The sequence below is a fragment of the Manis pentadactyla genome, chromosome 10 (assembly GCF_030020395.1).
Source record: "Manis pentadactyla isolate mManPen7 chromosome 10, mManPen7.hap1, whole genome shotgun sequence".
Classification (NCBI taxonomy): domain Eukaryota; kingdom Metazoa; phylum Chordata; class Mammalia; order Pholidota; family Manidae; genus Manis; species Manis pentadactyla.
In genome coordinates this window covers 128,649,356-128,671,499 of record NC_080028.1, presented here as the reverse complement: position 1 = coordinate 128,671,499, position 22,144 = coordinate 128,649,356, and the positions used below count along the sequence as shown (strand labels likewise).

General features: G+C 58.1%; 2 protein-coding genes across 7 annotated transcripts; one reads left to right on the top strand and one right to left on the bottom strand.

Moving 5' to 3' along the window:
* Nucleotides 1-774: 774 nt before the first annotated feature.
* Nucleotides 775-10,118, bottom strand: NPW (neuropeptide W). The gene is given in 4 exon segments (XM_036915694.2): nucleotides 775-968; nucleotides 1,204-1,397; nucleotides 1,400-1,887; nucleotides 9,946-10,118. Coding segments are annotated over 3 exon segments (855 nt in total). The 3' UTR covers nucleotides 775-968.
* ZNF598 (zinc finger protein 598, E3 ubiquitin ligase) lies at nucleotides 10,063-21,164 on the top strand. 6 transcript variants are annotated; one of them, XM_057487829.1, is made up of 12 exons: nucleotides 10,063-10,341; nucleotides 15,145-15,257; nucleotides 15,962-16,091; nucleotides 16,406-16,617; nucleotides 16,692-16,909; nucleotides 17,288-17,405; nucleotides 17,939-18,120; nucleotides 18,291-18,372; nucleotides 18,482-19,266; nucleotides 19,779-19,878; nucleotides 19,953-20,136; nucleotides 20,224-21,164. In XM_057487829.1, exons 1-12 carry the CDS (start codon nucleotides 10,117-10,119, stop codon nucleotides 20,557-20,559), a joined length of 2,685 nt encoding a protein of 894 aa, XP_057343812.1. In that variant the 5' UTR covers nucleotides 10,063-10,116; the 3' UTR covers nucleotides 20,560-21,164. The 6 variants fall into 6 exon arrangements, with proteins under 6 accessions (XP_057343812.1, XP_036771839.1, XP_036771837.1 ...); XM_036915944.2 differs by having other exon boundaries at nucleotides 10,064-10,341; nucleotides 17,288-17,396; nucleotides 19,728-19,878; nucleotides 19,986-20,136; XM_036915942.2 differs by having other exon boundaries at nucleotides 10,064-10,341; nucleotides 17,288-17,396; nucleotides 19,728-19,878.
* Nucleotides 21,165-22,144: the final 980 nt, after the last annotated feature.

Genomic DNA, 22,144 nt, shown 5'->3' with positions numbered 1-22,144 from the left:
GAGCAGCTCAGACACTTATGAGGGGAAGCTGGAAGGGGGTCCGTGTTACTCAAGATGGCAGAGCACATTTACATGGGAGTCAGGGGCCAATTACCAGAAACACAGAGCGGGGTAAGAGAGGGACGGGCCCCTGAGGAGGAAGGGGGTCCCAGGAGGACAACATGGCTGTGACGAAGGGGGCCAAGAAGGGGGGTACAACATCCTCTCTGGAAGCCTTTGGCTGAGGGGAGGGAGGGGTTCCAGGAGATCTAGGTTCGAAAGGAATGCGGAGAGATGGGGAGAGCCTGGCAGGCTGCCAGGTCATGAGGCCCCTCCCCCTTGGGGAGGACACTCTCCCTGGCCTGGCCAGGGAGCACGCTGAGGGGGCACCAGGTGGGGCTCGTGGGGGGCTGGGGTGACGCTCCTGCGCAGCTGGTGTGGTGGGAGCTCCTGCTTTCCTCCTGGTGGACAGCAGCAGGACCCAGGGTCTCGGTCGCAGTGGGGGGCACTTCCCAAGCTGGGGCACCCTGGGACCTGGTCTGACAACCTCACCGGGAACAGGACGGGCAGCACGGGCAGAGAAGGGAGAAGGGCCCCGGGCCGCCAGTGTCTCTGCCTCTGTTCCCCCCTCTGCGGGTAAGGACAGACAGATCGCGGTGGGGGGTTCGGGGTGTGAGCTTCCCCTGGCCCGCGAGAGGACTCCTGACATTTGCCAGGGCGTGGGTGCGGCGGTTTGCGCCCCCAAAGTGGATGGCAAAATACACAGAGCAAAGGAAAAGGGTGACACACGAGGGCGCAAGAACAAGGCGGGTTTTACTGACGGGATGGCCCCGCCTGGCCAGGGCAGCGCGCCCTGGAGGCCGAAGCGACTTGGCCTGGATCAGGCACGGGGGTGCGGCAGGCAGGGGCTGTGCTCAGGACGGCCGAGGGGCGAGGCCAAGGCAGTTCGCAGCGCAGACCGTGGCTGAGCCGGAGACTCTCCGAAGGCTCTAGAAAGAACAGAGCAGGACCTTGGGGGCAGGGCCGTGCGCCCTCCACTACCCCACGTCCACCCCCAGGCTGGAAGGGTAGGGCTCCAGGAAAGCCTTTCTCGGCGCGAAGTGAGGGATGGAAGGGTCCGTAGGGTGCCCCGTGGGCGCGCACATGCGCCGCGGGCTCAGGTCTCCCCCGACCCCCTCGCCCTCTGCCCTCTGCCCTCGCGGCCACTTTCCGCTCCCCGCGTACCTAGCCTGCCCCTCCGAGGTCCAGGAATGGTCTGCCAGCTGCGGCTGCGGGGCGGGCGCGGGCTCCGGGACGCGCTCTCGGAGGCGCGCTGACGGGGAGCCCTGCGCTGGAGCTCCTGCGTCTCGCCTCCCGCAGTTCCTGAAGCTCGCAGGGAAGCAGGACAGCATCGCGGGCGGCGGGCCCGGGAACGAGGTGTCCCTGGTAGACATCTTCCGGGAGGGCGCGCTCAGGCCTAGGGGGGCCCAGGCAGGGGGCCCGGCAGCAGCGGGGCGCAGCGCGCGGCGCCACGCATAGGGCGAGCGGCGCAGCCCCACGAGCAGGCCCGCGGCGCGGCCCACGGTGTGGTAGCGGGGACTCGCCCCGTGCTTGTACCAGGCGCCAGCGGGCAGGGGCAGCAAAATCAGCAGTAATGCCAGCATGGGCCACTTTGCAGGGGCCCCCGGCCTGGGGCCCGGCGCCAGCGTGCTCTGGGGGACGGCCGCCGGGCGAGGCAGGCCAGCAGCGAGCTCAGCGAGCCGGGGCTCCGCAGACGACAGGCGAGTGGTGGGCCGCAGGGGGCTCCAGCTATAGCTGCTCGGCAGCCCCTCCCCTGCTCGCCCCCGTGGGACCCACTGAGCCCCAAGGGTAGGAGCAGGGCTGGAGGGAGAGGAGGACCCCAGACTGCGGGGGCGGGGCGGTGAGTCACTGGAGCACCCCTGCTGAGTGCGCCTCTAGCTGGCACTCACCTGGATGCTCTGCGGGGGAGCAGGGGCTGCCCCCTAGCCAGAGTTCTTGCAGGTGGGGTGCCAGCACAGCAAAAACAGGGAGGCTGGTGGAGGCTTGTTGGTAAAGCAGGAGAGCCGGCGGGGGTGGGGGCGGGGGCTCCGCACCATTCAGAACCCTTCTGTGTGTCTCCTTCACTGACACGGCCTGTCTTCTCCACCCCAGCCCTCCTGAAGATGGTTAGCGGTTTCCCAAGCCTTCAGCCAGAGCACCCCCACCTCATACCCCCAGCCCCCACCTTCCTCATACCCCTGGGCAGGATAAGGCCCAGCACGCCCCCAGTTTCCCCTCAGGTCACAGTCCCTCTAACACAGCTTTCTCTGGCCAATCTGTTTTTTTGCCTTGCCCAGCACCCCATGATTTTGCCCACCTCTGTGCTTCTGTGCCTGGAACATCCTTCCCTTCCTTTCAACCTGGCAAACTCCTGCTCATCCTTCAGGATCCCACTTAAATCGCCCTCATCTGAATTGGAGTATTCCTTCGCGCTTGTCTGGGCTTAATAGCCCCTTTCCAGAGGGCGGCCTGAGCCCCAGACCAGGAAGGACGTAGCACTCAGACAAACAGGGCCTCACCCCACCCCCTGCCACCGCAGTGTGGTGCCGCACCTTCCAGACCCATCAGGGACCCTGAAATGTTTTATTTTGACTTCCAAATAGTGTAGTGCCACAAGGGAGGATGATGACTGATTCCATTTCCCAGTGAGGAAACCAAGGCTCAGGGGATTAACTTGTTCCCTGTCACCTGCTTGGTGAGCGGTGAGGGTAGGAGTCCCGCCGGACCCCCAGGCTGAGAGTTCCAGCTTGGGCTTGTCCTTCCTCTCAGGTCTTCATGTTGAGAGGGCATGGAGAGGGCAGGAGGTGCAAAGGATGGCACCTGCTTTTGTGGCCTGAAGGGCCCTACTAGGGTCTGGCGATCCCTGGAGAGGTGCAGAAGCAGCAGCAGCTGTCCCCTCAAAGGACAGGGAGCCCCGTGCCCCTGCTTGATGTGGGTGGGGATAGGAGTGAGTGCCTCGACGTCTCCTACCTCAGCTTCCTCATTTGTAAGCCGGAGATAATAATACTAGCCACCTCGCCAGGGTGCTCTCCCATCTATTGCTGTTACTGTTCCACAGGCCAACCAGCCCCCTCAACTGTCATTTTGATGGAGGGGTGAGGCAGCAACAAGGAGGGTTAGGGGATGCAGAGGAAGCTGCCTGTGAGCCTGCAGGGGCCTGAAGGACCTCCAGGACCAGGGACTGCGAGGAAAGCCGCCCCCAGACGTCCCTTCGGGGCCTCTTGGCCTCAAGAGCCGCCTCGAGTGCGCAGTGGGCGGGCGGCCCAGCACGACGCGGCTGCCAGGGTCCCCTGGCACTGCCGCCCTCTCCCTGCTAAGGGGACGCGGTTTCCCTGCACCCCCAGGGACTGCAGCCCTGCTCCGGGAGAGTCTGGGCGCCCCCTGGAGGCGGCCCAGGGAGCTTCTGCAGCAAAAGGAAATTTTCCCATCAATAGGAAAATTGGTCTACGTGGCTTAGCCCGCAACGGACGGCTGTGTGACAGCTGGAAAATTGAAGTGCAACTACAAGAAGCACCATGGATAAATCTCCAACAAGCGCTTTTGTGCAAAGAAACAAATATCTTGCCCAGTGATACATTCAGCATCTGAATTTAAATACCAGCCATCCCCCTGGCTTGTTTATGGCCTTGGACCCAAGGGAGTGAATATGTCAGGGTGCAGGCAGATATAAAGGCCACGTGGGAACAGAGAAATGTGGGGGTGGTGCAGAAGGCCTGTGGGGCAGGACCCCAGGGCTGGGTTCAGGGAGCAAAGTACAGAATAGCTTGATGGTCCCTGGGGGCTCCAAGTTTTGAGTGCAGAGGAGGAGGGGCTCCAGGCCCTGCCCAGCCCTGAGCCCACAGGGGTCTTAAGCCAAAGCCCCATTGTGGGATTTGCTGACTCTCTTTTCTGGGGCCTGCATCTCCTGTCGGCCACTCAACAGCACCTCCTAGAAACCCCGGACTACCGCTTTGGACTCTGCACCCCACCTCTCCCGGACACTGGACCAAGCCCTCCCTGGGCTGGGATGGCGTTGGCTTCATACACTTCCAGGCAAGGAGCCCACCTGAACAGGACCTCTGTCCTAAGTATGCAGTGAATGAGGAGCAGACTTTTTTTAACTGCTGATTTTTATCAAGGTAATAGATTATAAATTCAATACTAACTAGGATGAGGAAAAAATCCCTGTTCCATCCTTACATCCCAGTCGCTCACCAGAGGCCATTCCTTCAAAATACTCCAGCCATTTCTTCTAGTATTTACCCCAATATTTTACAATCATAAGCTGTCTTGCCTGAGGGTTTTAGCCGTGGGCAGGTTCACTCTGGATTAGGTGAGACTGAAAAATGACAACAGAACATTGGAGGCAAAAGCGTTCATACCCAGCTTTATTCTCCTTGTGGCAGATCAAGTGCTAGAACCCCGTCTACCTCAGGGCAAGTCTGCATGCAGTAAACCACTGTCTGCCTCGCAGCCCCAGAGCACTGCCCAGGGCTCTTTATAGAGAGACAATAGGAGCCCTTTGCCAACGCATGTGTAAGCCTGGGCCTGGAGCATTGCACTTGCGCAGTGGGCAAGCAGCCCAGGGTCAAATGAGAATTGGGGTATGGAACTTCCATTTTCTCTACAAAGCTTAACTGCTTTCTAAAAATTGGGGGCCTTTTTGAGGGGAGTATAATACATTTTAAATAAAGTTTACACATCTTAATTATGCTTGTCACATATGTATACACCTGCATGCCCACAGCCCAGATCAAGATAGAAGAGTTTTCAGCTCCACGGGGCCTCCCTTTGCCCCCTCCTCACCAGAAGCCTCCAGAGAACTCATCTGTCACCTAGGTGAGGGTTTCTTAGCCTTGAGGCACTGTTGAGCACACCTGTGGGGGGCTGTCCTATGCACTGCAGGATGTGAGGAGCATCCCCTGCCTTTACTCATTTAAATGTGTAGGCAGAATCAAAGCCCCTCCACAAATCTAATACTCTCAGGGTATCTAGGAACCTGGGAATAATTATTTTACATGGTAAGGAGGAATTAAAGTTGCAGATGAAATCAAGTGTGCTACTCAGCTGACCTTAATATAAGGAGATTATCCTGAATAGTCTAGGTGGGTGCAATGTAATCATAAGGGTTCTTAAGTGTGGAGGAGGGCGGCAGGGTCAGAGGAGAGATGACAGTGGAAATAGGCAGATGGAGAGAAGGGCCATGAGCCATGGAATGTGGGTAGCCTCTAGAAGCTGGAAAGGGCAAGGAAATGGGCTCCCCTTCTAGAGCATTTCAAAGGAACACACCCCATGTGTACTCTGATTCTATACCAGCAAGACCCTTATCGAATTTCTGAATTCCCAAACTGTAAGATAATAAATGTGTGTCATTTGAAGCCATTAAGTTTGTGGTCATTTTTTTAATAGTAGCAATAGGAAATGGATGCCCTAGAAGATGACAGTGACACTACCCCCCTGCTGTGACAACCAAATATATCTCCAGACATTTCCAAATGTCCCTTTGTTGGGGGGTGGGGGCAGAAATCACCCCTGATTGAGAATCACTGACTTAGATTATAAACTGCTATTTTTAAATTTTGCTGTTTTAGGGAGCACCAAACAGCTTCCTATTAATTTAAATGAAGCTCCATCCAGCTCCTCACTCCCCAGTCAATTCATTTCTCACCTCTCCATCATCCTCATATGATTTTGTCATAATTTTTGGTTGAATCACTAGTATTTATATGATTATGATCATGGAAATATTATTCTCTGCTGAGCCAAGTAGTGTACTGTGATTCCATTTCCTGTTGATAGCTGTCTCATTTTTCTTTGCTTCTTTTTCTATATACTTAATTTGCTATCTCCATCTCACCCGCCCAATCCCGCCAAGCTCCCTGCAATAACTTTCCCTGATTCTCAAGTACACAAGGTTACCCACCACCATTTCCACATTTGCTCTGGAGCTCACCGTCTGGAAGCCGGCAGTCTCCTGTTCCAATCTGGAATCCACTTGCCAGCTGACCCCCTCTCTAAGCGTCTGCGCAGGCCTCCTCCACACTGCCCGTGGCTTTCATCTGGGTCAGAGTGCCCTTTGCCTGGATCCCACGTCTTCTTCAAACTTGTACTCCCTGCAATTTTGGAGAAGTGAACCCTCTGGTAGCTTCATGTGAATGGGGGCATGGTTGCTAAGTCATTTGTCTTTTTTTGATGTCAGTGGTTTTATGCCTGACAGAAAATTTTCCTGGGTATAGAATTTGTGGGTGGAAATCACAATCTCTCAGAAATTTAAGGGAATTTCTAGCTTCCAGTGTTCCAGGATCATAAATCTGATTCCCTAGCCCTCTTCCAGGGCCTTCTGCCTCCTCACCCCCTCTCCTGACGCTTTCGGAATCTCTGCTCGTCCTGCAGTAGTCTGGTATCCCATGATGCTGTCCTTTGCAGAGGAATTTTTTCTGTGATCGGGTGCTTCTGGTGTGGATACCTGATCCACGTCCTCTAGTTCTGGCATACGCTGCCTTGGTAACCCTTTGATAATTTGCACCTTTCAATTTTCTCTGTTCTCTCTGAGATTCCTATTAGATATTGCACCTTCTGGATTCAGAGTTCTATCTTCTTCTTTTCCCTATTTTCTATCTTTTTGTCTTTTTGTTCTGCTTCCTGGGAGATTTTATCTTAACTTTATCTTCCTATTTTTCTACTGAATTTTCACTAGTTATATTTTTAATTTCTTAAAGCTCTTTTTTTTAAATTCACTTTATCATTAATCTACAATTACATGAAGAACATTACGGTTACTAGACTCCCCCCTTCACCAAGTCTCCCCCCACAAACCCCATTACAGTCACTGTCCATCAGCGTAGTAAGATGCTGTAGACTCACTACTTGTCTTCTCTGTGTTGCGCAGCCCTCCCTGTGCCCCCCCCACATTATACATGCTAATTATACGGCCCCCTTTCTTTTTCCCCGCCCTTATCCCTCCCTTCCCACCCCTCCTGCCCAGTCCCTTTCCCTTTGGTAACCGTTAGTCCATTCTTGGGTTCTGTGATTCTGCTGCTGTTTTGTTCCTTCAGTTTTTCTTTGTTCTTATACTCCACATATGAGTGAAATCATTTGGTACTTGTCTTTCTCCGCCTGGCTTATTTCACTGAGCACAATACCCTCTAGCTCCATCCATGTTGTTGCAAATGGTAGGATCTGTTTTTTTCTTATGGCTGTGTAATATTCCATTGTGTATATGTACCACACTTTATCCATTCATCTACTGATGGACATTTAGGTTGCTTCCATTTCTTGGCTATTGTAAATAGTGCTGTGATAAACATAGGGGTGCACCTGTCTTTTTCAAACTGGAGTGCTGCATTCTTAGGGTAAATTCCTAGAAGTGGAATTCCTGGGTCAAATGGTATTTCTATTTTGAGCTTTTTGAGGAACCTCCATACTGCTTTCCACAATGGTTGAACTAGTTTACATTCCCACCAGCAGTGTAGGAGGGTTCCCCTTTCTCCACATCCTCGCCAACATTTGTTGTTGTTTGTCTTTTGGATGGTAGCCATCCTGACTGGTGTGAGGTGATATCTCACTGTGGTTTTAATTTGCATTTCTCTGATGACAAGCGATGTGGAGCATCTTTTCATGTGTCTGTTGGCCATCTGAATTTCTTCTTTGGAGAACTGTCTGTTCAGCTCCTCTGCCCATTTTTTTATTGGATTATTTGCTTTTTGTTTGTTGAGGTGCATGAGCTCTTTATATATTTTAGATGTCAACCCCTTATCGGATCTGTCATTTATGAATATATTCTCCCATACTGTAGGGTACCTTTTTGTTCTGTTGATGGTGTCCTTTGCTGTACAGAAGCTTTTCAGCTTGATATAGTCCCACTTGTTCATTTTTGCTTTTGTTTCACTTGCCCGGGGAGATATGTTCATGAAGAAGTCACTCACGTTTATGTCCGAGAGATTTTTGCCTATGTTTTTTTCTAAAAGTTTGATGGTTTCATGACTTACATTCAGGTCTTTGATCCATTTCGAATTTTCTTTTGTGTATGGGGTTAGACAGTGATCCACTTTCATTCCCTTACATGTAGCTGTCCATCTGTTGAAGAGACTGTCATTTCCCCATTGTATGTCCATGGCTCCTTTATCATATATTAATTTACCATAAATGTTTGGGTTGATATCTGGAGTCTATATTCTGTTCCACTGGTCTGTGGCTCTGTTCTTGTGCCAGTACCAAACTGTCTTGATTACTATGGCTTTATAGTAGAGCTTGAAGTTGGGGAGCGAGATCCCCCCAACTTTATTCTTCTTTCTCAGGATTGCTTTGGCTATTCGGGGTCTTTGGTGTTTCCATATGAATTTTTGAACTATTTGTTCTGGTTCGTTGAAGAATGTTGTTGGTAATTTGATAGGGATTGCATCAAATCTGCATATTGTTAAAGCTCTTTTTTGTTCCGATTGTTTTGTGGTTGTTATTGTCCAAGGCCTCCTATTCTGATTTCATGGAGGCAACGTCTTTTCTGTAAACATCAAATACAGCTCTGTGGGTCTGCTTATTTTGGTCCGTCTTCCACACTGCAGGCTTTCTTCATGAGTCTGAGATCCTTGGCTGCCTGTCCTCACTTGTCCCCTACAACACTAACTGAACACTCTTTCTGTGGGGGCACGGCTTGCTGACTGGTAGGCTTCCCCATAGGGATGGATTTTCACTCTCTAGTGGGGTGGGAAGATCTTTTCTCTGGAGCTGGTCAGTTTCTCCAGCAGAAAATTCTCCTCTCCTGCTGAGGGTGTGTGTGTGGGCGGTGTGTATGCGGCAGGGGAAGAGGGCCCACGCCCCCAGCTGGATGCACGGACTCCCACGCACTCCTGTTTCAGTCCCGATTCAGGTCACCTGCAGTGAGACACTTCATCAGGGTTCCCCCAAAGGTCTTATGAGTGCTCAAATGGGTCATCTCCATCTCCTTTCTGTCATTCTAGAATATGCTTACATCTTTCACTAGCTGCTTCTTCCCCTCTCATTCTTTCTGTGTTCCTGGATTAATAGTCTTTTTATTCCTTTACTGTCCTTCTAACTGTGGTTTTGTGAGAGGGAGGCGGCATTTGCTTGCAGCCTTTCGGCCAGGTTTAATCGGTGTGATAATCCCTGTTTTGCAAATGAGGAAGCTAAGGGTTTCCCCAGGAGCCAACCAATATGACCAGAAAATTAGTGCTGATCTGGGGTTTTGAGCCCATTTCTGCCTGACTCTAAAGTCTAGGTTCACTCCCTGACAACACATGGCCTGTTTTCTAGAACGGTTCGTATTTGGATTAGCCCTCTTCGATGACAGAAGGATGGTCGGCCGTGTTTGTGGTTCCCAAGCATAGGGAGGAGGCCCCTTCCCAGCATATGCAGAAACCTGAAGCCACAGGACCTACCCCATCCATTCAACAAACTCACCCTAATTCCCTCTGCACCAAGTCCCCAGCTCCGCGGGGTGTGCCCAGCAATGCAGAGGACATGTTCTCTGCCTGATTTTTCTCCTGGCTCATAGATGGATGTCATGTATTATCTTTTATGATACGGACTTGTAAAAAATTCTTACTTGCCTCTGAACTAGGCCCATGCCTGTTCCAAATACAATAAAGGTCTCTGTTGGACAGAGATTTCGGGTTTCTAATATGGTTGCTCTATTTAGCAAATAAAACTTCAGAAAAAAATAATAATAAAACTTCAGGCCGTCCAGTTAAATTTGAATTTCAGTTAAACATCAAGTAATATTTTAGGATAAGTACGATGGTATGCTTACACTAAAACATTATTCAGTGTTCCTCTGAAATTCAAATTTAACTGGGGGTCCCGTGTTTCATCTGGCCGGCAACCCTAGTCGATGGAGCCCCAGGAGGGTTGGGCGGTCCCGGAGCGCAGTTCCTGGGCTAGCGCCCGGGCGAGAAAGCTGTACCGGACGTCCGAGAGGCCCGCTCTGGTTACAGCGCCCGGTGCCGGCGGGGCCGCTCTAGCCTGCACCTCGCTGGGGCGAAGTTGCCGAGCGCACTTCCGCCGGGCGGGGCGGTTGCTGGGCGGGGCGATGACGTCGCCCAGGAAAGGGCGGGCCCGCCGAGAGCAGGCCGTGCCGGCCGGTTGGGGGCCGGATCCCGGACCATGGCGGCAGCGGCGGGCGCCGACGGGCGGCGCGCGGGCCTGGAGGCGGCGGCGGCGGCGGCGGCTCCAGAGCGGGGCGGTGGGAGCTGCGTGCTGTGCTGCGGGGACCTGGAGGCTACGGCGCTGGGCCGCTGCGACCACCCGGTGTGCTACCGCTGCTCCACCAAGATGCGGGTGCTGTGTGAGCAGCGCTACTGCGCCGTTTGCCGCGAGGAGCTGCGTCAGGTGCGCTACGCCGCCGGGCGGCGCGTTCAGGGCTCCGGGTTGGCCTGGGGGCGCGGCCTCGCGGGAACGGCCCCGGGCCGGCGGGGCTCCCGGCGTCCGGAAGGGGACTTTGCCTTCAGAAGAGGCCTTGAAGGGGCCACCGGGGCCGGGGGCCGGCAATTGGGCGACTGTGGGGCGTCTGGGGCCGGCGGACAGGAGCTGGCCGAGCTGGGTCGAGAGCCTGGAGTCTTTCTGCGCCCCAGGAATTCCTGCCGGGCCACAGGAAGGGGCATGATCGGAGCAATACCTAGACCTGCTGGTGTTTGGGAGTTTATTCCTTGGGTCTCCATTCAGGTAGTCGAGACAGGGCCAGGGGGCACCTCCAGAGGCAATCTGTTCTGGAGGCAGACGGTCAAAGTGGGCATTTCCGGCCCAACTGTGTTTCTGGGCCCCCCCTAGGTGACCCCAAGCAAACTCTTTCAAAGACTGACGCTTTCAGATATTAAGTGGTGGTGGCACTCAGACCTGCCCACGGGAGGGGAAGGCAGAACCACTGAGGTCTCAGGATGCATGGTGGGTGGAGATAAAAGTGTCCTGATGGTTTCCCTCCCGGGGGGCCGGAGCGCGCTCAGTTCCAGAGTGAAGGGGGTACATTTCAGGACTCGGATGCTCAGGAGGGCTCAGAGGGCAGCACAGAGCTCTCCGCCACCTCTGAAGTGCCCGCTGCCGGCTGGGAGCACCGAACTGGAGCTCTCTGGGCTTGCTGTGCTGTGGGCCTCCTTGCTTCCGCGTCGTGAAAAACCCCTGGTCTGTTCATGGAAGGCTCGGGTTGGTGACATCTGCCAGAGTTTGACTTTCCTTTTCCTAGAAGTGACACAGAGATGGCATTGTTGGGGAATAGGTTTTCTTCTCCTTTTTTTTTTTTTTTTCCCCAAAGTAAATATTTGTGTAAATGGAGCTAAGGAGATGCTGTGATCCCGTGAAAATTACGGGGGCACCTACTCTGTGCTCTTTGGGAAGAGACACTTGGATATGCTGTCAGTCTGTAACTGGGTGGACAAAGATGGGCCAGACCGAGGAAAGATGTGGGGTGTGGGAATAGTTGGGGAAACCTTGGGCCTGCGGCTTACTCAGAGGCTGCCTGCAGCCTTGCCAGAGCCTGTCCTGATGGCCAGTCTTGCCTGACATGACGTAACTCTTCAACTGCCAGGTTTCCTAGCACACCTGTAGTCTCCTCCTAGAGGAGAAGGTGCCACAGGCCTCATTCAGGAAGTGAGCAGACGTTGATGAATGGCTGCTGTGCCAGCACTGGACTCTCCCACTCCTTTAGGTCCTATACGATTCGAGTGCTGTGTGGCAAGGGCGTATTGGCAGGAGCTGTCAGGCTCCAGCTGCAGTGTGGCTTGGCACCCGGGGCCCCTTGCTGAGCCTGACCTTCCTCTTGGGCCTGCCTCTCACTGTTGAGCAGCAGGAGGGTGTCCTGGGAAGTCTGGGGAGATGATGCAGCTCTCCATTCATCCTGCTGCACTCCCACTCCTGAACTGGAAGCTCCACCCTAGGCCTTCCTGTGTCCTTGCTGAGTCCTGCGCTATTCTCTGAATACATCCTGTGTGCCATGCCCTCTCGGGAATCCCACAGCGACCCCCATCCCCTGAACCTCGCCTCCTCTGTGCTCTCCTTATGGGACTAAGTCTTTCCAAAAAGAAATTGGGAGGAAGATGGGGCAAGAATGCTGTGTGGAACAGAGCAACTTTGCTTGCTGGTTAATGCCTACGCTCTGCGGAGTGCTTCCCTGTGTCTGCCCACAGCTGCTGGCCAGGGGAGGAGCAAGATCAGTCTAGAGTGCCTGGCAGGTACTCAGGGTGGAGGCTGAGGCAGGCTCCCTGCTGCTGGTGGCACGGGTCAGAACTGAGGTCAAGTCCCCTGCTCCCTTTTTCCCTGTCAGTGTCACATCTTTTCCACGGACCACTTTCTTCTGAAAGATGATCTGCATTTTGCCCTGATCCCCAGCCATGTCCAAGAGGCTTGATGGGGCTGCTTCACAAAATGGGGTGGGTGTGTGTGAGCTGGGAGGGGCCTGCAGGTTGCCTAGGCAGCCCCACCCCCATTTCACAGGCAGGAAGTGGTAGGGGAGGCTGAGGCAGGTTGGGAGGCTGGACCTGCTGACTCAGGGCCCCCTCACCCTGCCCTTGTCCTCTGGGCTTGTTCCTGCTCCGTCCACATCTGGGCTCCTGGGTGCCTGAACTGTACTCCAGGCAGGGCCATCCCCAGGGGCCTGGCCCTCACTATCTGGCTCCTGTGCCCACTGCATGACAGGAGTGGGGAGCAGCAAGGCCCCAGGTGGGAGCCCACATGCTGCCTGTGGGGGCTCAGGGGAGACTGTTGCCCCCATCTCCCCTTCACTCTCCTCAGGGACTAGCCTGACCATCCCAGGCCCACCTAGGGGTGCCCTTTACTTGTTGGACATTTACTGCTGAGCCCACCTAGGGGTGGCCCAGGCCTGCTCATCCCCAAATGTCCAGGCTTGCTGTGGACCCATGACCCTCTCCCATTGGGATTCTCATCAGGGTGGTGGGCGTGGATCCCTGGGGGGGTTCCTGCCCTCCCCTGGCTGGGTCACCACACCCTCATCTTGTCCAGCTGCTCAGTCTTGCCACCTGCTTCACTTGCTAGGGGTGGTGACACTGGCCCCACCAGGCTGCACTGCCATCCATCGTCTGCCCATTGCTGGTACCACCGCTGCTCATCTGGTGCAGGCCTGGGGGACCCAGTCCTAGCCTCTTGGCCTGTCTGGGGCGGGAAGTTGGCATTTCCCCACTCCTGCCTCAGACCCCGCTCACCCTCATCCTCAAAGAAACACGGCCTTGAGCCACATGCCCACAGCCACCTTCCTTTCCCAAACCTTTTCCTGTGTTTCGAGTCCCTTACTAGGCTGGTGCAATGACCGCCTTCTCCTCCCTGGCTCGGGTGCCCAGCCTGGGCTGCCCCACCAGGCTGCTCAAGAGGGCCAGTCTTGAGACCCACAGCTTGCTTCTCCCAGGGCAAGGGTGCCTGCAGATGGAGAGACGCCACCATGTGGGTCAGGGCATCCGAGAGGAGGCCGCCGGAGCTGGTGGAGGTGGTGGTGATGGCGGTGTCCCGGCACCGGTTTCCTCTGGGGAAGGTGGTGTTCCTCTGCTGAGTGTGTAGGGCTTGGGTGCTTCTGGCAGCCTTCGGAGCTCCCTTGAGCACCTCTTGCCAGTGAGTGGAGTCTCGGCTCATTAGTGAGCGAGTCCACAAGGGGCTGCGCTTTGTGTTCACCTGGGTGGCGTGGCCCTGGGCAGGAAAGAGGAGGACCCAGGGCCAGGACCGGGAGGGCACTCTGGGGAGAGGCGGAACGCAGGGCCGGGGGTGGGCTTGTCTTGGGAGGGTGGGTCTCGTGAGCAGAGGCCAGCTCAAGGCCCAGGGACCTTCACCATGTTTGTGGGCCGGGGGAGAAGGCCAGGGATGGAGGGTGACCCTTTGCTGGTGGAGCTCCAATTCCCTGTGAAGACAGGTCCTGGCAGTGCAGCTGGGAGGAGGCGCCCACCTGAGTTCGGGGCAGAGGGCAGTGGTGGGTGGCCTTGGTGGACACGACGACAGGGAGAAGAGGCCTGTTGGCAGCTGCTCATCTGCAGAGCGGGTGTGGCTGGACTGTGCTGGTGCCCCGGGCCCCTTTTGGGGACAGGCTTCTGTGTCATCAGAAGTGGAGGCTGACTCCCAGCTCCTCCTCCCCCAGACCCCCAGAGAACCAGTGTGAACCCCTCTTGCAGGGGCGCAGTGACCACCCATCTTCCTGGCCAGCCCTATGCTTTCCCAAGTTCGTGGCTGTTGGCTGAGTTTAGACTTAACAGGGACGACCTCGACCTGGCCTTTGCCAAGGTGAGGATGTTCCCCCAGCTGTGCTGGTGAGGACTCTGACCTGAGGCGAGCCACCAAATCTAGGCTGGGGGGGGGCGGTGGTGCCGACGGGGCGTGGAGAGAGGGGCTGGTGTCGTCTTGATCCAAGGGAGGGGGAGGGGGCCAGAGAGAAGGGGGACGGAGGGGTGGAGTGGAGCGAGCAGTGCCCTTGTTGGCTAAGAGGGGAGGCCTGAGCGCATAAGAGGGCCCCGGGGGTCAGGCTGAGGGCACAGGGACGGGTCTGTGGGGTGGGGGGCAGGGAGGCCAACAGGACAGGCCCAGAGGGCTCCTGCGTCCAGCCCCTGCTGGGTGTATGCATACCAGCTTGTCACTTTGGTGCTGCCAGATGGCCCTGTTAACAGGAAGCTGGCCAGGTCCAAGTCCTGTGAGGGATGCCCTTTCGTGTAGCATCCTGGAGCCATCATGGGTGGACGGAGGGTCGCCAGGCCTCAACGCAGTCACCAGCTGCATCCGCCCTGGCAGCATCCCTCGTTTTCATGGCTGCTGCTTGAACTGCATCTCTCCCTTCCTGTGAGAGCCACCCTGTTGAACCTCGCGTGGTTAAGCCCTGATTGGCCAGGCCGTTTGGTCCCTGTCACTGTCCCGAGGGTCACTGCCCCTGGGGCGGCCTCCATCCGACAGCGGGTGTGGGTTTGGCTATGGGTGAGCGGGGAGCCGGCCGCCCCCTGGTGGCGAGGCCTGCTGTCACCTCGGTAGCTGGCAGCCCCGGGTGGGTGGGCTGCGGCTGTGGAGGACAGGGCCCTTGGCTGGTCCAGGGTAGCCCAGTACGGCAGAGGGTGCTGCCAGCTGGGCCTGCCTGGGGCCTCCCTCTCTCCTCAGCCTGACAGTGTTCTCCAGTGGGTGTCCATGGCCCCGCTCACCAGTCCCTCTCCCTTTCGGTTCCAGGTGGTCTTTGGGAAAAAGCTTCCTGCCTTTGCCACAATCCCCATCTGCCAGCTGCAGCATGAGAAGAAGTATGATATCTACTTCGCTGATGGAAAAGTGTTCGCTTTGTACAGGTGAGAGTGGGATACTCAAGCAGGGATCCCAAGGTCTGTGGCCAGCCCCATCTGCAGGGCACTTTGTGGCAGGGACGGGTGCATCCCTGTCACTTCCTGTGTTCCTCACAACCCTCAGGTGGGTGGGGGTGCCTGGTGCAGCACAGATACCAGTGCCGGGAAGCTGGATTCCGCCCTTGGTTTCTTCTGTAACCAGGGACACTCCCAGCGCCCCTCCTGGGGTGGTGGTGGAGACAGAGTCGGAGAAGCAAGTGGTGAATTCAGGGAGAGCACTTCCAGTGAAACACACAGCACCTGCTCTCTGGGGCTCTTTGAGGCACATGTGAGCCCCTAAAATACAGGCTTTTTAGCCCATGGCAGTAAAACCCCATAAAGGGGTATGGTTGTCATGGGGGTGGACCCTAGCAGCTAGAGCTGGGGCTTCTGACCCCAGCCCTCTGTGTGGCTTTGGTCATGCCTACCCGGTGTGGGGGTCAGGCTCCCGGAGTGTGGACCTGCCTCAGCCCTGTGGCCTTGCTCCATGCGGGCTGGGCCCAACACTGTCTGATGCAGCAGTTGGGTGGCGGAGGGCAGGGGGCGGCACCTGTCCTGCTCCTGCTCCCAGGGTGTCTGTAAGGGCACAGAGCCAGGGCTGTGGGGGTGCCAGGGCCGCTCTGCACAGCAGCCCTGAGTGCCGGAGGTGGGGGCTCCTGGTGTCTCCCTAGGCAGCTGTTGCAGCACGAGTGCCCACGGTGCCCCGACCTGCCGCCCTTTGTCCTCTTCGGGGACCTGGAACAGCACATGCGGAAGCAGCATGAGCTCTTCTGTTGCAGGCTGTGCCTCAAACACCTGAAGGTGCGCCTGCCCTGCGCCCATAGAAGGGGGCACCGGTGGGGCACTCAGCCAAGCAGCTCCAGGGGCCTCGTTGCTGCCTCTGACCCTGGCAGGCTGGACCCCCAGAGTCCTCACGCCTCCTGCACCCCTGCCTCACAGCCCTGGGTGGCACAGCGCAGGAAGGGAGGCTCCTAGTACCCATCTGAGCCTGCCAGGCTCCTGGTGTCTGGGGCCCTGGCTTGGAGCTGGCGATAGAAGGGCCACCCCTGTTGTTGGGCCGGGGAAGGGGAGGTGGCCTGGGAGCCCTGCCCTCTGCCCACCCCTGCTCCCTACAGATCTTCACGTATGAGCGCAAGTGGTACTCACGCAAGGACCTGGCGCGGCACCGCATGCAGGGGGACCCGGATGACACGTCGCACCGCGGGCACCCACTCTGCAAGTTCTGCGATGAGCGCTACCTGGACAACGACGAGCTGCTCAAGCACCTGCGCCGTGACCACTACTTCTGCCACTTCTGCGACGCTGACGGGGCCCAGGACTACTACAGGTGGGGGCGGGGGCGGGGCGGGGGCGGGGCGGGGCGGGGCCGCCTCGGAGCCCGCTCACACCCGTCCCGGACAGCGACTACGCGTATCTGCGCGAGCACTTCCGGGAGAAGCACTTCCTGTGCGAGGAGGGCCGCTGCAGCGCGGAGCAGTTCACCCACGCCTTCCGCACCGACATCGATCTCAAGGCCCACAGGACGGCCTGCCACAGCCGCAGCCGCGCCGAGGCCCGTCAGAACCGCCAGATCGACCTGCAGTTCAGCTACGCGCCGCGGCACTCGCGTCGGGGCGAGGGTGAGCGGGGACCCCCTTCTGCCGTGCGGGGCTCTCGGGGCGGCACCCAGCCCCGGAGGCCTGATTCAGGTCCTGACGCGGCCTCTCCCGCGGGGCGGCTGGTGCCTGCAGGTTGCTGGTGGCTGCGGGCGGCGCCCTCGGTGTCCTGTGTGGGGGGCCCCCCGAGGCTGCGGCAGGCTGCTCTCCCTGCCCACTCCCCGCTCCGACCTGGGGCCCAGGCCGGAGAGCTCTAGGGCTCGGCGTGGACCCTGCAGGGAGTCAGGGCCCACCCCCCGCGCTCCAGAGCTGCGGGGTGTGGCGAGCCTTTGCCGTCCAAGCCGGAGCACAGCCTTGGTCCGCGCCGACCTGGGCCTGTCGCGGGCTGTGTGCTGGCTGCAGGGGTCGTCAGTGGCGAGGACTATGAGGAGGTGGACAGGTACAACCGCCAGGGCCGTGCAGGCCGGGCCAGCAGTCGTGGAGCCCAGCAGAGCCGCCGAGGAAGCTGGAGGTACAAGAGGTGGGAGGATCCGCGAGCCGCTGGCATTCTCGTGGCACCACCCGTGAGGTGGTGGCAGCGGCCAGCAGCTGGGTTGGGGGCAGGCACGGGGGTTGGGGGCCTTTGGCCTTCTGGCGTTGGGTGTCCCGAGCTTAGAAGCAGGGTCTGCTGAGTGTCAGCCGGACGCAGGTATCCTCATCTTTCTTCTAGTTTCAGCCAGAGACGGCAGGACCCCGCAGGTCAGGGTGGGCGCAGGGGGTCTGCGTCACTCTGCAGTTCAGTGTGGTTGTACCGAGGAGCAGCGGTGCTGCTCGGGCCAGGGCTGCCCCCATCCAGGGCAGGGTCAGAGCCGTCTGTGGACCCCAGGTGGTGCCCCAGCCTGGAGGGGGCGTGCGTCCCTCTCCTGGCCATCTCGGGTGGGCTGACTACCTCTGGTAGCCCCAGGCCTGGCTCCTGGCAGCCTTCCGGGGCCTGGCTTTCCCAGGGGCAAGGACTCCTCCCCCTGCATGCCCCGTAGTCTGGCCTTGCCCAGCATGAAGGCATCCCCATTGCAGGGAAGAGGAGGACTGGGAGGTGGCAGCTGCCATCCGGGCCTCGGTGGCCGCACAGCAGCAGGTGTGCAGGAGCGAAGAACGGGAGGAGTGCAGCAGGCCCACAGAGGAGGAGGCTGGGGCGCGGGGGCCTGAGGAGCCCCACAGCCTCTGGCGCCTGCCCCAGACTCAGGGCGAAGCCCCAGGTGAGCCAGCCCTGCTGCCGGCAGCCCCACCCTGGCCCAGGAGCCACCTGGGGGGAAGGGGTTTCCTGACGTCACTGCCGGGGACCGGCAGAGCCCCCAGCCACAAGAGGACCCCAAGGGCCTGCTCACGAGGGCCTGCCCATGCCCTGACATAGAGGCCTTTCTGGTAGGCCCCAAGGAAGTCTTGACAGATGGTCCCGTGAGCCAGGAGGCTCCCCCTGCACCCGGCCAAGCCACAGGGGCCGCCCTGAGGTACATGGGTGCACAAACTGGGGTGAGGTCGGGGGCTCCTACAGAGGGTGGGCTCGGAGCAGGTCAGGGCCCAGCAGGCCGCTGACCTCTCTCCCCTCTCTGGGCTCAGCACCGTCCCACCCCCAACTTCAGAGCTCAAGGACGAAGACTTCCCCAGTCTCTGTGCCTCCACTTCCTCCTCCTGCTCCTCGGCAGCAGCCCTGGGCTCCGTGGGGCTGGCCCTGGCGTACCCTGTTCCCTCCAGGGGCAAGAGCACCTTCCAGGAGGAGGACTTCCCTGCCCTGGTGTCCTCCACCTCCAAGCCCAGCGCCGCCCCCACCAGCCTCATTTCCGCCTGGAACAGCAGCAGCGGCACAAAGGTGGTGCGGCCCCCTGCTGGGGTCCAGGCTGCCGGTGGGGGTGTCCAGCCGCACAGGAAGGCTGCAAAGGGGGGCAGGGGCAGCAAGAAGGGCGGGCCACCCCCTGTGGAGGAGGAGGAGGAGGAGGAGGAGGACGGTCGAGCCGGCCTCACTGCCCAGGAGCTGCGGAGTGTGCCCACTACGGTCGCTGTTTCCTCCCTGCTGGCATTGGCCTCCACCCAGACTTTCAGCAAGGTCGGCAAGAAGAAGAAGGTGGGCTCAGAGAAGCCAGGTGCCGTGTCACCAACCCCTCCACCCCCAGACAAAGATGGGCCCCCTGGGGCTGAGCAGGCCCCCACGGCCCCCCTTGGCAGAGCTGAAGGACCAGCTGCTGTCATCGTCAACGGACACACGGAGGGGCCCACCCTGGCTCAGAGCGCCCCCAAGGAACCTCCTGGCCTCCCTCGGCCCCTAGGGCCACTCCCCTGCCCCACAGCCCAGGACGACTTCCCAGCGCTCGGTGTCCCCTGCCCGCCGAGGACGCCCCCACCCCCAGGTACGTGCCCCGGGCTCAGGCCTGCTTCTGGAAGTCCAGGAAGGGGACAGGTAGGAGAGTGAGTCTGGAATTCTGGCCCCGAGGGGAGCGCAGCTCGGGGGTGCAGGGCCGGGAAGTCAGGCCTGCAGGCAGGGGGAGGCGAGCTTGGGCAGTTCTTCCCAGCTGCTTCCAAAGCCTAGTGGCACCATTGTCAGCAGTCACCTTGCCCTCTCTGTGTCCCTGTTCTCCCTGTAAGATGGGAAATGAGGGCAAACGAGATGCCTTAGGCCAGAATTTGCCACGAACAAGTGCAGCATGTGCAGGCCCTCGCCATCATCAGGCCCAGGCCCTGGCCCTGCTCTGCAGAGGAAGTGTGGCCTATGGACAAAGCCTGACCCAGGGGACGGCATGACTGAGCCCTGGCTATGCCTGGCCAGCAAGGGTCATGTTTTGGGTCTTGCGGTGCCACCCGCCCCCTACAGGCTTCAACAGTGTGGTGCTTCTGAAGGGCACCCCACCCCCACCTCCACCAGGTCTGGTGCCCCCTGTCAGCAAGCCACCCCCTGGCTTCTCTGGCCTCCTACCCAGCCCCCACCCAGCCTGCGTCCCCAGCACTACCACCACCACAAAAGTGTAAGTGTGGGTGGGCCACCTGGCCTTGTGCCCCTGGGGGCTGAGGGAATGTCCTCACCTTGGTCCACCCCAAGGCTGAAGCCTCCTCCTCCATCCTCAACTGCCAGAGCCAGGCTGACACCTGCACCACGGGCCTACCTGGTCCCCAAGAACTTCCGGGAGAGGAATCTGCAGCTCATCCAGTCCATCAGGGGCCTCCTGCAGAGTGACGAGGTCCGCTTCAGCAAGTTCAAGAGCCACTCGGGAGAGTTCAGACAGGTCAGGCGGGCAGGGGGATGGGGGACCAGCCCAGCCACCTGGGCCCAGGCCTGGCTGGGCGTGACTGGGTCTGGCTCTGGGTGGCAGGGCATGATCTCTGCAGCCCAGTATTACAAGAGCTGCCGGGACCTGCTGGGGGAGAACTTCCAGAAGATCTTTAATGAGCTGCTGGTGCTCCTGCCTGACACGGCCAAGCAGCAGGAGCTGCTGTCTGCACACACAGACTTCCGGGGCCGCGAGAGGCCTCCAGGCACCAAGGCAAAGAAGAAGAAGAGTGCATGGCAGGCAGGCCTGGACTGCTGCGTGTGCCCCACCTGCCAGCAGGTGCTTGCACATGGTGACGTCAGCAGCCACCAGGCGCTGCATGCTGCCCGGGACAATGACTTCCCCTCCCTGCAAGCCATTGCCAGGGTCCTGACGTAGCTCCTTCTGGTATGGGCGGGGCTGCCATACCTGCGAGCCTTTCTCCTTCCTTCTCTTGGGCTGCCAGGCAGCCAGGCAAGGCCCTGGTGAGACTGCCTACTGAGGCCCCTTGGCCAGCTGGCCCACTAGGGGTTGCCAGGAATGCCCAATCTACCCTCTTGGTACACTGTCATGCAGGAGTCCAGGAGTCCTCGGGACTGGGCAGAGATAGCCCCTGCCTCAGTGGTGGGTTGCTCTTGGTTTGTATTCTCATGTTTTTGGAAGATGCCAGGAGTGGGAAGGTCCAGGGTGCCAGAACCTGTCCATGCTGTCAGAGCCAGTGGCCACAGTGGGCTGGTCTGGGACCTCCTGAGCCGGAGGGCTGCAATACTGTGGCCCCCCAGGCAGACATTGTGGGTCCCCCGGAGCTGGAGTCAGATACTGAGTGTGCTGTATAAACATTTCGTTGTTCCGTGATTGAAGAATGTTCAGGATTAAAAGCTGACACGAAATTGTGCTGCTTGAAGTTGAACCTTTTTACAAGATGGGCTGCATCTGGGATCTCAAATTGTCTCTGACCCTTTATAAGACAGTTTATCTTCAAATAAATTTATTTTGCAATAATGCATATAGCTGGTGTTCTGAGCTTCTCTGCCTTCCAAGGTCAGCCCACAGCCTGGGATGCTGAGCTCTCGGGCACTGCCACTCAGGCAGTTGGCCACCAGTGAGCACAGGTGGGGAGGAAGCGCCATAGGGACAGCCGGGCAGCTGGGCTTTGGGCCCTGGCCCTGTAGGTCTGGCCCTACCCAAGCCTTCCAGGAATAGCCATGCTTGACCCGCTCTGTGTATCAGTAAAACTATCCTTCCAGAATGTGGAGGTCATACAGACTAGTGAGAGAGCTACTAGAGATACACACAGTGGTGGGCATTAAGAAAATACTTTGTGTGTAATTATTTGGATCCAGTATTTCAGAAGACGACCAGACAAACAAATCTCCCCGTTTCTCCCCCAAACATGTAAGTAGGGAAAAAGTTCTGAAGGCACAGCCACATCCAAATAAGGCAAAGGCACCACCCTTGCCAAGCAGAGGCAGAGGTGTCTTGAAGCAGCAGAGAGCTGCCTGTGGTGATGAAGGGGCCACAGCTGGGGGCTTGCACAGAGGGGCCCACACCCACTCAAAGCTGAGGACAACATGCACAGCACTGTCTGCCCCTGGCTAGGGCTGGAGGGGATCCCTGGGCATGCTCAGGGCCCACTAGGAGATGACTGATCCATCACAGGCCACTTGCGTTACCACCATGCACCATAAGCCCTGAGCTGGTGCCCTTTTCAAAGACCTGAGCACAACCAACTTCACAGGAGAATAATCTGCAAAAGGGTAAAACTCATGAATGATATTGAAAATACCTATTCAAGAAGCAAGAGCCACAGTAATACTAGGTGGCACTTGAGTTAGCACTTGCTGTGTGACAAGGCTTGCCCTTTATAGCTCTACATGTGTCTTTGCGTGTACAGCTTACATGTGCACACGTTACCCCTCACCCCACCCTGTGTGATAGGACTGTAACTGTTCTGTTGCAGGCTGGGTGGGGAACCTGGGGTATA